This window comes from Suricata suricatta, chromosome 13 (assembly GCF_006229205.1).
Source record: "Suricata suricatta isolate VVHF042 chromosome 13, meerkat_22Aug2017_6uvM2_HiC, whole genome shotgun sequence".
Lineage (NCBI taxonomy): Eukaryota > Metazoa > Chordata > Mammalia > Carnivora > Herpestidae > Suricata > Suricata suricatta.
The window spans coordinates 22,351,222-22,364,666 of record NC_043712.1 but is presented as its reverse complement, the minus strand read 5'-3'; the positions used below and the strand labels follow the sequence as shown (position 1 = coordinate 22,364,666).

The 13,445-nt window shown below is 45.1% G+C and overlaps 1 protein-coding gene across 1 annotated transcript in view; it reads left to right on the top strand.

The window, feature by feature from the left end:
* Positions 1-13,445, top strand: part of PALM2-AKAP2 (PALM2-AKAP2 fusion) — a 322,809-nt gene that overhangs the window by 297,920 nt on the left and 11,444 nt on the right. Inside the window, exon 10 of the mRNA XM_029919383.1 lies at positions 10,039-10,217. Coding sequence (XP_029775243.1) covers positions 10,039-10,217 — 179 coding nt within the window. The remainder of the gene's footprint in view (positions 1-10,038; positions 10,218-13,445) is intronic.

The window sequence follows — 13,445 nt, the reverse complement described above, 5'->3', positions numbered from 1 at the left end:
TCCCTTCTCTAAGCAAGTTCGCCACCACTGTTCTTGTGCTGGGTCTTGTGCTGGTGTCCCTGCAGGCCCCCAGCTCATGGCTTGCTGGGGACACCATATGGTGTCCTTGTCCCTTACCCTTCCCCCTGTGTGTGGCTGCTCCATGCTCCAAGTTAGGAGAGCGGCTTCCCAAAAAATCAAGACTCCACTACATGCCAAAAAAAAAAAAAAAAGTAATCTTAAGCTGAGAAAGAAAAGATGAATCAAAGGATCTAATTCTTATAAAATCCCTGCTGTACCCCTGGTAATCAAAGCCAGGCATGGGAGCAGGATGTCCCCTGTGACTGCAGGAGTCCAGTCAGGATATGACTGTGCCTCTTAACCAGCTGTGGTGATTTGCTGCTGCTTCCCTCAGAAGACTGGCATTTCGGATCCATTTGATCTTTGTGAATAAGCTACCACTTAAGGGATGGAGAACTGGGCCCTCCCTCGGGGGGTGTGCCAAAGAATACATACTATATTTCGTGTGATGGTATTTTATTTCTTACGACCTTCCATGTAAACATCGAAGGTTTCCTAAGACTTGTATGCATCTGACCTCACAGGTATTCCCGGTCTCAAATATAATTTCATACCTTATGTAAAAAAAAAATGATCAAGGGAACTTAGGTGCCTAAATGTGATAGTCACTTCTCTGGATTTATATCTGAAGTCCAGATCCTGACTGCCCTGCTTGGTAACTGTGTGACTGGCTTCCGTCACCTCTGCAAACCTCAATCTTTTCACCAGTAAGATGGGAATAAGATCATACCAACCTCAGCGCCCAGCACACAAAAGGCCCCCAAGAAGAGGTGCTGTTTCGTTATTACCATAGTTACTGTTATGTTTTAAGACAAGACCTAGAAAACCTTACAGAATTACTTAGGAGATGTTCTTCTATGGCTGCTGAAATAAATGTCAAAACCTGCATTATAAAATCGCTTTCTGTTCCTAGTTGATGTATTTTCATATTTCCTTCATTAAAATGTAAAGTCTCACTTAGAAACTCTGAGTTCAGGAATTCATTTTCAACAGTCATCTGTGATTTCAAAACACCAAGTGTATTGGGCACAGTCTAATTGCAAGCCCATAAACATTGTTCCTTTCTCTTTCCCCCTGGGGGGTCTTAATCATCACACAGACCCACCATGTTGGTAGAAACGCGTTTAGCAAAAAGATCTTGGTGAGGGAATTGCTATTGTCATGATTTTCATTCTTCCTGTTTTAATTATTATTTTTTCCTTTTTGGTCTTAAACTGTGCTCCCCCAAGAGAAGCAAAGCTCTATTCTTCTAGAGATTTCGCCTCCCAGTCCTGTTCATTGAGGATGACCTAATACCAGCAACTCACCCAACACCCCAATCTTTCAGGAAGGATCTTTGGAAACTTCTCAGACTTGTTTCACCCAGCAGGGGTATTTCTCCTGCCTGAGCTAGGCTTACAATCTGAAGATTCGTGTCTTTGCATTTTAGAACACTGCAGCCTTCAGGGAAAGAGATAAAAGGCCCAGGGACCAGCTTTGGGTGTGTGGGTCACAGCTGGAACCCTAATCGTCTGCGCCCTGGATCTGACAGGAAAGATATTCCCTTCTACTGGGAGGAAACAAAATTGAAAATACAAGTCTGAGCTTATTGCTTCCTGGCAACTTGTGAGTTGTCTTAGGTGTTTGCAGTCTTACCCGCACGTCGCATGAAGAAAGGCGATCACTGAAGGAGGCCCGGCCAAGGTATGGCATCTGGTGGGCGTCTTTGTTTGGTTCCGTTTGGTTTTTAAGTAAGAGTGGGTGATGGCTTTTTCTTTCCTTTTGAGAAATGTAGAAACAAAGGATCTTTGATTTAAGAACTCTAGACACCATATATGTGGACTGTAATAGTCACCAAAATCATAGTATTTGGCCAAAAGAGTTTTCTAAACTTTTGGAGTCCACGTCCTTGGCTTGTTAGAAGTCAGCCTTGTTCCTCTGGAAGGAGGGTCTGGCGGTCTGGGATGGTGACAGCTGTGGCTCGAGCCCCTGCCGCCCTCGCTCAGGCTCCTTGTCGGGGAGCAAGCGTGGCTCCTCTCTCTGCCGCCCCCTCCCCTGGGCAGCACAGCCTGTCACAGATGCCCAGGGGAAATCCTTGCCTGGAAAATTCAGAAGGGTGGTCAAGGCCTGGCCCTCTCTCTCTCTGGACCAGAAAGGGGTTTAATTATTTATAATTAAATAAGCAGGAAACACAAATTTGTGTTTTCTAGTTTCCCATTCATGATGGGGGGGGCAGCATTTACCAATTTGGGGTGAAATTTATTGCCCCCTCTGCTCCTTAGTCCCCCTGGCAGACCCCGGCCTGGAATGCCTCTGTCACAGACGTGAGCAGGGCTCACCGCAAGCTTTGGCGGGTGTCATCTCCTCTGGGTGTCTGCTGCCTGGCGAGATGCAAAGCCTTGTGGACTGCCTGGTCCACGAACCAGCTTTATCTGCTTTTCTTGGCATGGCTCATAATGTTTAAAAGAATTTTTTTCTGGTTTGTTTTATATTTTTTAATTAACTCATGCTTATTGTAGAAAAAAAATTGGAAAACAAGGACTAAAGATAAAAAATAAAAGTGATTCCTAATCCTAACTGCTATCTGCCTACTTTTCTCCATGCACAAATGTGCATAGAAGATAATATTAGGTTCCTATCACTGCTGTAACAAATCACCACTAACAGAGGGGCTTAAAACAACAGGAATTTGTTATATTACAGTCCCAGAGGCCAGAAGTTTGTAGTGTGTCAGCTATGGATTGAATTGCGTCCCCTCTAAGTTCATATGCTGACAACGTGGATGGAACTAGAATATATTATGCTAAGTGAAGTAAGTCAGTCAGAGAAAGACAGATATCATATGATTTCACTCATATGTGGAATTTAAGAAACAAAACAGATGAACATAGAGGAAGAGAAGGAAAATAAGATAAATACAGAGGCAAACCATAAGCGACTCTTAAATGCAGAGAACAAACTGAGGGTTGCTGGAAGGGAGGTAGGCAGGGGATGGGCTAACTAGGTGATAGACACTCAGGAGGGCACTTGTTGGGATGAGCACTGAGTGTTACATGTAAGTGATGAATCACTAGATTCTATTCCTGAAACTATTATCACACTATGTTAAGTGACTTGGATTTAAATAAAATTAAAAATAAAAATGAAAAAAAAAGAAATTCAAGTTAAAAGAAATTCATATGTTGAGCTCTAACCCCCAAAGAGGGGGTTACTTTGTGAGGTGGGCACTTTGTGAGAGGTAATTAGGGTTAGATGAGGTCATACGGGTGGAGCTCTTGTGATAGAATTAGTGCCCTTCTAAGAAAAGACACCAGAGATCTAGATCTCTCCCTATCTCTGCCACGTGAGGATACAGTGAGAGGTGGCCATCTGCAAAATAGGAAGATGGTTCTTCCCAGAACCCAACCATGCTGGCACCCAGAGCTCAGAAGACCAACCTCCAGAACTGTGAGAAAATACATTTCTGTGGGGTAAGCCACCCAATCCATGGTATTTTGTTATGGCTGCTCAACAGACGAAGGTAGTGTCCGCCTGGGCTAAAACCAAGGTGTCAGTAGGGCTGTGTTCCTTCCTGAGGCTCTAGGGATCTGTTCCTTTCCCAGAGGCCACCTGCGTTTCTTGGCTCATGGCCACTTCCGCCATCTTCATGGCCAGCAGTGTAGCACCTTCCCGTCTCTCTTTCTCTGACCCTTCTGGACCTACTTGGTCTCATCAAGCGCAACCAGATAATGCAGGATTACCTTCTCCACTCAAAGATTTTAACTCCATCACATCTGCAATGTCCTTTTGCCATGAAAGCAACGTCTTTGTGGATTTTAGGGATTAGGATGTCAGGCATCCTGGTGGAGGCTGTTCTTCTTCCTGCCACAGGACTGTTCATCTGATAACGGAGTAAGGTTTTACCGGATGTCATATATGCACTTTTGCTTTCTTTCACATAGCTAATAACTGGTGAACCAGGACTTGAACCCCAGCAGTGGGGCAGAACCTACATTCTTAAACCCCTGCAATATATCTGCTTGGGTTTTTTTTCTTAAAAATTTTTGAATATTTTTTCATGACCCTAATTATTCCTTTAAATTGGAGAGACAAAAACATGATTTGTCATAACTAAATATAATACTCCATTATCTGAATGAGCCAAAACTAATTTAGCCATTTTGCTACAATCAGATATCTTGGTTGTTCCCACATATATAGGTATAAAAAAACATACAGTGGTAAAAATTCTTATATGTAAGCTTTGTGCCTATACTTAATTATTAACTGAACTTGTGGGAGCTGCTTAGTTAACTATTATATGATAGAGAACAGGATTTCACCATTTTCCTTGAGATATTAATAGGGATTCTATGAAATGAGGTTCTCTGGCTAAACAAATTTGAGAAATGTTACATACCCACCCTTGAACAAGTGTTTCACAATCACAATAGCACTAAAACCTTGGAGAAATCCTCTGGTAAAGAAATCCATATCTCATTTTATTTTTAAAGCTTTCTTTAACCTAGTGTTTGCCAGTGACTTTATGTTAGCAGCAAGTACTACCTTACAGAGCAGAGCCAGTAGGGCACAATGTTAGCAACAGCTTTGGGATCATCCCGCCCAAATGAAATTGCTTGCCTTCAAGCACCTTTAAGAGCTTATCAAGTCTAAAATTACTCTAGATGAGTTTTTACCCAATGTGTATGAAAATCTAATTCAAAAGGATAATATACACCCCTGTGTTTATTGCAGCATTATTTACAATAGCCAAATTATGGAAGCAACCCAAGTGTCCATCAATAGATGAATGGATACAGAAGATGTGGCATGCTTATATGTATTATATACAATATACATTATATATACAGAATGGAATACTACTCAGCCACAAAAAAGAATGAAATCTTGCCATTTGCACCAACATGAATGGACCTGGATGGTATAATGCTAAGTGAAATTAAGTCAGAGCAAGACAAAAACCATGTGGTCTCACTCATTTGTGGAATTTAACAAAGAAAAAAAAATACAAATAAAAAAACAAACTCTTAAACATAGAAAACAAACTTGGAGCACCTGGGTGGCTCAGTTGGTTAAGTGTCCAACTTTGGCTCGGGCCATGATCTCACGATTTGTGGGTTTGAGCCCTGTGTCAAGCTCTGTGCTGACAGCTGGGAGCCTGGAGCCTGCTTTGGATCTGCCTCTCCCTCTCTGTCTGTCCCTTAACTGCTCACACTCTGTCTCTCTCTGTCTCTCTCAAAGATGAATGAACATTAAAAAAATTTAAATATAGTGACAAACTGATGGTTACCAGAAGGAAGGTGGGTGAGGAGGGATGGGTAAAATAGGGGAAGGGGATTAAAAGTATACTTACCATGATGAGCACTAAGTAATGTATGGAATTATTGAATCACTCTATTGTACGCCCGAAATGAATATAACACTGTATGTTGACTGGAACTTTACAAAATAAATTAATAAAATAATAACTAACAGTAAAGTTACTCCAGATGAAATAATTTGAACAAAATCATGTTTATGAAGGAAATCTCCACTGAGAATTCCTACCTAGTTTTATTGCAGGTTCCTTACATCGAATGTCATATTGGACCTGCTCTCTGCTCTGTAAATATCAGGTACCAGGCTTTGGCCAAGACCGACACAGGTGTGCCCTGAGGTCTATATAACACTTTCCCGTAATCCTGTTTCACAGGGACAGTGACTGGTGTCCGTCAAGAGAGCTTATCTTGTAGCAGTGCAGGATGCTTGTCATTGAAAACAGGCCCCTTATCCTTACCTCTATTCAGTCATTCACTAAATGAACAGACAGACAGATGAGAGCAAGCTTTGGTGGAGCACATGGGGATGGAACCTGGAGGTGCTGGGAAGTGCTGTGTGAGACCCGCACCAGGGAGCACCAGAGACACCCAGCACTGTTCTGGAATCGCAGTGGGATATGTCCTCTGGGCGAAGGCATTTCAAGGAGCCTTTCAGGGCCATGGACAAGGGTGAGACAGACTTCCCAGGCCTGTGGCACGGACCATTTTGTATCACCTTCATGTAATGATTTTGAAACTAAACAGCGATAGTGTCTGCAGTGTCCATGCCTGGGGGGAGGGCATTAGAAGTCTCTTCACCATCCTCATTGGGAAGACTCTTGGCTGCCAAGTTGGGCCTTCTGGGAAGATGTTGAGCTTGGAGCAGATCTGCTTCCCCCTATTCGGCAATCTGTGTGATTCCAGGAATTCTGTGCATGGTTTGAAGGATACTCGGGGGGAATGTTTGGGGATCACAGGGCCCAGCAGAGAAGCCCAGCCAGGCTGACTCCCCCTAAGACCAACTAGACTGGTTCTAGAAGTCCAGAGACAGGTCACCATGTCTCTCCGTTCTTACCTGTTACTCATGCGACCTCTAGTGGCTGTAACTGGTAAAGCTTGCCTCAGGGATGGATGGTTTTGTGGGAATACTAAGAATAAATTGGAAAATGTCTTTTAATGTGCAATATTTGATGACTTCTCTGTATTAACCCTTTACCCTCTTCATGATTCTCTTTCAGCATACATCCCACCATATAATTTAGCCATAGTCAACACAATCTGGGTTCCAGACAAGACCCAACTCTGATTGTTACTCTCGCTAATGTAACTTGGGCTGGCATTAGCATCTGAGTCTTCGTGGTCTAAACCACTCACAGATATCATGGCGTCGACCCTGTCTATACCCCAGGGTTATCATAAGGATCAAATGACATGAAGCCTATATAAATAAATATGCCATATAATGTGCTTATTATTACTACAAAGCCATTGAGTCTGTGATTCCGTAGACCACGATTGTTTTATTTCAGGGCTTTGGTGAAGACATTTAAACTCTTTCCTCAAATCCTTTGTTGGGAATTTTGTCCCAATCCACAAGCATGAAACAAGTGGCTGCTGTGTAGATGTCATAATGTGTTTACTGGTTTATTCAACAAACATGAGCTCCTACCTTATGCCAGATACCCCAGTGGGTACTAGGGTCCATCAATGAGCAGGACAGACAAGGTGCTGTTCCAGTGGAGTTGACACTGAGATGAGTTAAAGGATTCATGATGGTTGAAATTTGTTGACAATATAGTTTAACTGAGAAGAGAAGGTGAAAGAACCAGGTATGATACAAGCCAGTGTGTGAAAAGGCTTTCATAGGAGTATAAACAACGTGCCGTGAGGGGGGCATCCCACTGTGGCACATGTGAGAGAGTGAGGTCAGAGCAGTGAATATGGACTCTGATTTCTGGAAGATTAATGCTAGAGGGATGACTTTTGGGAAATTATTTGGAGACCCCTTAGATCAACTGGAAAAGGATCAACCTGGCAATTTGGTGTCTATTTCTGGTTCTAGGAGAGTTGCAAAAATTGTATGCAGAATATGTCCTTGAAATTGCTCATTCTGACTTGGTAGACATATTGTTCTTTGAGATTCCAAGTAAGTAGTCAAGCAGATTCCCTGGATGCTCCCGGTTTTAAATATTAACTTTATAGACTGTATAAATATTAACAGTCCTTATACCAATGGTGTGAGTTATGTACCTCTAGCACCATACCCCTTTGCTGATGAAGACACAGATAAAGAATAAGGAACTTGCCCAAAGTCATTTGGCTGCTAAGTGGTGGTGGCTTCACACCCACGTGGCTGCTTCCAGAGCTGCCTGCTCACCGCTGTGCTGTATCATTCCTCAAGGCTGCATTTCAGACGTGGACGGGAACTTGTAGAGACACATACAAAGCATTCAGGGTAATACTGCCTGAGGACTCGGATTGTTTCAAAATATTTCACTATGAAAGAAAGGGAGGAAGGATAGATGGAGAACTCATGGAGCTAATTATTTGGGGCGCCTGGGTGGCTTGGTCAGTTAAGCATCCAACTCTTGATATCAGCTCAGTCCTGATCTCACAGTTCATGAGTTCAAGCCCCATGCTATCAGCATGGAGCCTGCTTGGCATTCCCTCTGTCCCTCTCTCTCACCCCCGCCCCCATTATCTTGCTAATTATTTAATATAGTTGATAGGTCTGTGGGTGTCATTATAGCCTTGTCTGTTTCCATAGTAACAAATATAATCAATCTGTTGCTAGGATCTTGAAACATTTATTGTCTTACTGTCAAAAGACCTTTTATTAATGACCTGGGTAATTTAGGTCAAGGAAATGACTTTCCCTAAGTTACTGATGGAATGAAGGCTCTGCAGATGGAATGCCCTGTGTATTAAAAACCACTTTGCACCTAATCTGCCAAATACCATGGCCATATGCCTTTTGTTTTAACCAATACGGATCAACTTTCCTGCCAAAAGTCTTTGATAGAATAGCAAAATGTCTGAGTTAGAAGGGACCTCAAAGACAACTTCTTCCAAAATTTGCATGTTATAGGTAGGAAAGTTGAAGAACTTAAGTGATCAGCCCAGGATAAGAGTGGGAACATTAAATGCTTGTCCACACATACCTAGAAATGTACAAGAATTAAAACGTGGGCTTCTCAAACTCTAGGGGGTTGGGAGGGTGTCTAATTCCCATCAAAAAGAGCTGCACCCAGAAAAGGGCTGTCGCAGCCCACATGGAGATGGTGCCCAGGCTTTACCTGTGACTGCAGCTACAGCGGGACTTGCCAAGTTAGCAGTCCGGGGAGGAAGATGAAGAAAGATGAGCCACCTTCCGCTTGGCACTGGAAGGGGTCAAGTGGATCTTCAGCCTCCCCTGGTGGTTTCCAAACTTAGATTTTGTGTGTTTCTCCTCATCCTCTGTTCATGTGCCATAGCGGTGTGTCCCACAAGGGGCATAGCTGGGAAAATCATGGCTGTTGCACCTGAAGATGTTTCTCGGTAGTATATTTGGGGCTCTGTGGCAATGAAATCCACCCCGTGATGGGCCAGAAGCCATGGTCAGCGATTTCCCAAGAGCAAAGGATGCAGACAGTCTTAATAAAGGTGTCTGGAGTCACCCCCACACCATCACAGTTGATCTGATCTCATCCTGAGAAGTCTTGTGGGGCACTTCAAAAGCTAAAATCTCACCTTTCCCAAGTCTGGTGCACACCTTTCTAAGACACGGAACCTGCCTTTGTTGGTGGCGTTCCTTCCTTAAGGTCTGGGGGTCTCAAACCACATGCTATCAGGACTCTAGCAGGTAAGGTAAAGAAGGAAGCTGGCCAAGAGCACCTGGGTGGCTCAGTTGGTTAAGTGTCTGACTCTTGGTTTTGGCTCAGGTCATGATATCAGGGTTTCATGGGTTCGAGCCCTGCATCAGGTTCTGCGCTGATAGTGTGGAGCCTGCTTGAGATTCTCTCTCTCTTTCTCTCTCTCTCTCTCCCCCTCTCTCTCTCTACTCCTCCCCTGCTCACACTATCTCTGTCTCTCTCAAAATAAATAAATAAAACTTAAAAAAATTTAAAGATGAAGCTGGCCAATGTAAGATTGGGGTCACCTGGGAAGAATAAGCCTAGTTCTCATTCAAAGGTTTTACAGCCCTGTGCTGTCCGTGCAGAAAGGCTGAGCAGGTCAGCTCCTTATCGGCAGCTTCTGAGGCAAGGAAAGAACCTGGTGAGGTTTTTCTCCTCCCCTGGTACCCTCACCAGCACCCTAGACCTTGCAGTGCCTGGGATCTTTGCAGAGACTATTTTCCTCAACTGCAAAAAAATGGGTTTCTAAGGCTTGAAGGCATCACCCCCTCTGAGTCGGACTCAGTAACCCGTGATGGAGGGCGTGTTCCCAAAACAACTGGAGCCAGTGTCTGTCTGACATATATTTGCCAAATGCCTGCAGGCCTCCTTGGTCTGGGTGATTTTTAGCACCGATGTCCTCAAGGTCTTTGTTGGATGGGTTTGTGACACTGTCTTTATTAACCTGCAGTCCGTGCGCTAAGGTGACGGGCACTGACCCAGCATTCTGGTACCACTCTGTCAGAGGTTGCTTTTTGCCAGTGTTTTCTTTCTAGAAGCCATCATGAGCAGATGAGCTTAGAAAGGGTGTTCTCTTCGTGTTGTTTCAGGGAAAATAGAGAAAGTCAAACCTCCTCCACCCCCCTCACCTGAAGGCCCCGGCTCGCAGCCTGACTTAGCCCCCGAAGAGGCTGCCGGATCCCAGCGGCCCAAGAATCTGATGCAGACCCTCATGGAAGACTATGAGACACACAAATCTAAAAGGCGTGAGAGAATGGATGATAGTAGTGTAAGTTTTTCCTCCTTTCCTCCTTTACTTCTCTGAGGGCGAACGGCGGCGTGCGTGCGGTGTCCCAGGTCAGACACGGGTGTGCGTGCGCTGGTCTGGCCAACATCCTGGTTCCAAAACCAGTTTTCAAATGTGTGGTTAATGTGTCTGGAGCTGGGTTTGGGTTTTTTTGCCTTGTTTCTCAAAAACATTGGTCGTGCAAGGAGAACTGGGTCCATTAGCTGCCGCGTGTCGCTGGAGGCCACGGGCAAGGCGGGCGCATGGGATGCCTGGTGTGCAGGGGAAAACCATGTGAGGACAGCACCGGAGGGAGGACACGAGCATCCTGACATCATCCCCCCCAGGCACCAGGGAGCTGATGGCCACCATCGCTGGCCTGCTCCGTAGAGATTTTATTTCCCTAGAGAACTGTGGCGATGCCCTGCCTTCCGTGTCTGCTCTGAGCGAGCCCCATAAATGGGACACAGCGGTGGAAAGGCTGAATGTGTTCTGGGCTGTTGCCAAGCCTGTGCGTACAGTTTGGGAGGAAAGAGATATTTTAAGTGACAGTTAGAAACCGCAGGGCTACCCCGCTACCCTCAACACCCAAAACTGTTGCACGTGACACTCACAGGAACCCCAAAGGAAATCATCTGCTCCGTGGTTTCTTTCTCCAGTGCGAGATGTGAGGGCTGCTGTTTCCCACAGCCTTCACAGCCAGGAGCCCGGGGACCAGGCTCAGGGGCCCGTGCCGACCTCCTGGGAGTCTGGCGGCCTTAGTCTCTCCCCCGTCCCTTCCCCCCCCCCCCCCAGTTTCACTTAGGTCATAAATCGCTCGACTAGGAAGACACCACCCAATTTACCTGGACAGTGTCTGATGGTCCTGGTGTAATTTTTAACAGCATCCCCTTTCACCTTTAAAAGTGCCCCAGTTTGGATGATAAATAATTGGGTCACCTTAAACTTGAGTGCCTCAGGCTCATAGCAGGATTTCCATGCTGACTTACTGCCTTGCATATCCTGGTTGACTAACTTAAAGGGTTTCTGAAATTGAAGCCAGATACTGAACGATGCTTTTAAAATATTTAGTGGTGAAGAAAGCAAACACATGTACAGTAGCCTGATGACTCCCTTGCACCCCTAGGCTCCCCCTTGGGTTTATGCCTAAGCTGCCCAGAGTACTGATTCAGGTACTCTGTTAGGCTGCAGAGTTCGGGGGCCATTCCTCATCCGCACAGTGGGCTAGAGCCTGGCCCCCGGGGGCGGCTGCAGACACTTCTGTTGCTTGGGCTCCTTCCCCAAACCCATAGGGCTTCTGCCCATTGAATCACCTTAACCAGCCCTTCTTTGCAGCCCTACTTAAAATGTGGAGTTTACCTTCAGGTATTTTCTGGAGCCTGTGCTTTTGAAGCTTAGTGCTGTAAGTGGCTTCTTTTTTTCCAGTGAGTCCACACCATATGTCAGCAGCTCTGGCAGAAGTTGGCAGAGTGGACCCCTTGCATTCTGGCATGGAAGGGGAAGAACAAATGGAAACACTTTGCATGTGACCTGTGCAAGTGTTTTCTGAGCACATTCTGTGTGTCTTGTGTGTGCCTTTTGCATTGGAGTGCAGATATTAGAGGAAATAACCACCCGAAGAGGTGAAGAGCCCACTCGTGCTCATTCCACAGGCAGAGGCTGGCAGCTGCCTTCATACAAACTCAGGCTGCAACCAGAGCGGATTTCCCCTTTGCATTGAGGAAGCTACTTGGAATCAACGTTTTAATATACTGATTACCCCTCACTTATGCAATGAAGTGGCAGCCTCCTGTCTCTATTTTCCTGAAGTAAATAAACATTTCAGATAAGGAAGAAACCTATTAACTGATTGGGCTGTTAACATCCCCAGATCTTGATGTCAAAGCCAAGTGTCTTGCACCATTCTTGATATTACAAGAGAACCAAGTCTGTTGTTGTAGAAAATCCTTAGGAACAGAACAAAACCTACCCAGTGCGCTATTTCCTCTTTTAAGAGACCTGAAACTTCAAAATATTTGGAATATTTGGATTGCTTCTAAAGCAAATAGATGATCGTCCTCCAAACTTCATTTTAGAGCCACATCTGACCTCATTTCTTAGCCCTTTAAATTCAGGGGATCTTTTCTACTGTATCTACTCAGTCACTGGAGAATGTGTTGAAGTTCACCTGCAGGAGCGAACAGACCTTCATCTGTTTTCCTAGCTGATCTCTGGCCCTTTCTTTAACTGTCTCTTCTACCGGAAGGCTAATAATAGAGAGCAAGTGGATTGCTTGATGTTTGACTGTGTAACTGGCCTCTCCGCCCCAGAAGCTGATGGTTCTGTTTTCCTGGTTCTATTCACCCACATTATTCTGAGCGGGAAACATGGCTTCTTAGACTGTCTACCCTCTAGGAGCCTTACCCAGCTCACCTGAATCCAATGTCACCTGACACATCCACCTACCAGGATTCCTTCCCACAAGTCACTTGGCAGCACTCCGAGTCCCTCACACATGATTAGGACCAAACCATGTGTTTGCCCATAGGAGGCAGTGAGTTCTTTCTGGTTGAAATGGAAAGAATTCTTACTTGCTTGTTAAGGAGAAGGAAGACCTAAAAACCAAATGGGGGTAACCGTGATGTAAGTATAGTGATACAGTAGACACAATGCTATTATTGAGCATGAAGGACAGAAGACAGAGAAGCCAAGGGAATCCATGCCTGTAGTTCTCATGAGTAGTTTTTGTGAACCCCCAAGGAAAACATCCCGGCCATCAAAACAGATGGAGTCCCCCCACCCCTGAGCAGCAGTGGTCGCTGGAGTCCTGTCCCCAGCTCACTTCCAGCTTAAGTTTGCCCACGTTATAAAGAATCGTAGGCGGGACAGGAAGGAGGCCTCTGGCTCATAGGCCCCGGCCATGGGGATGGTGTGAGGAAGGGAAGCGATAGCATTCAGTGGCCTTTTTCATGTCCCTGAGCTGTCCCACTGTCCTGCTGGAAACAAGGTGACGTTTCAAAGAACGATAGAAGATAGGAAATTAAATCATGGCTCTCTCTCTCTTGGAATATCTACCCACAAGTCACTGCATTGGGAATATTAAGTTTTCTGTGGATGTTCTGCTCATTTTGCAGTTGGTGAAAAAGTCAGTAACAAGGGAACAGGAAAAAGCCCCTTTTCTTGAAACATTATCCCCGAATGGCCATCACTAGCTCAGACCTTGAGCAGGTGCCCACTTGCCGGTGTCCTTTT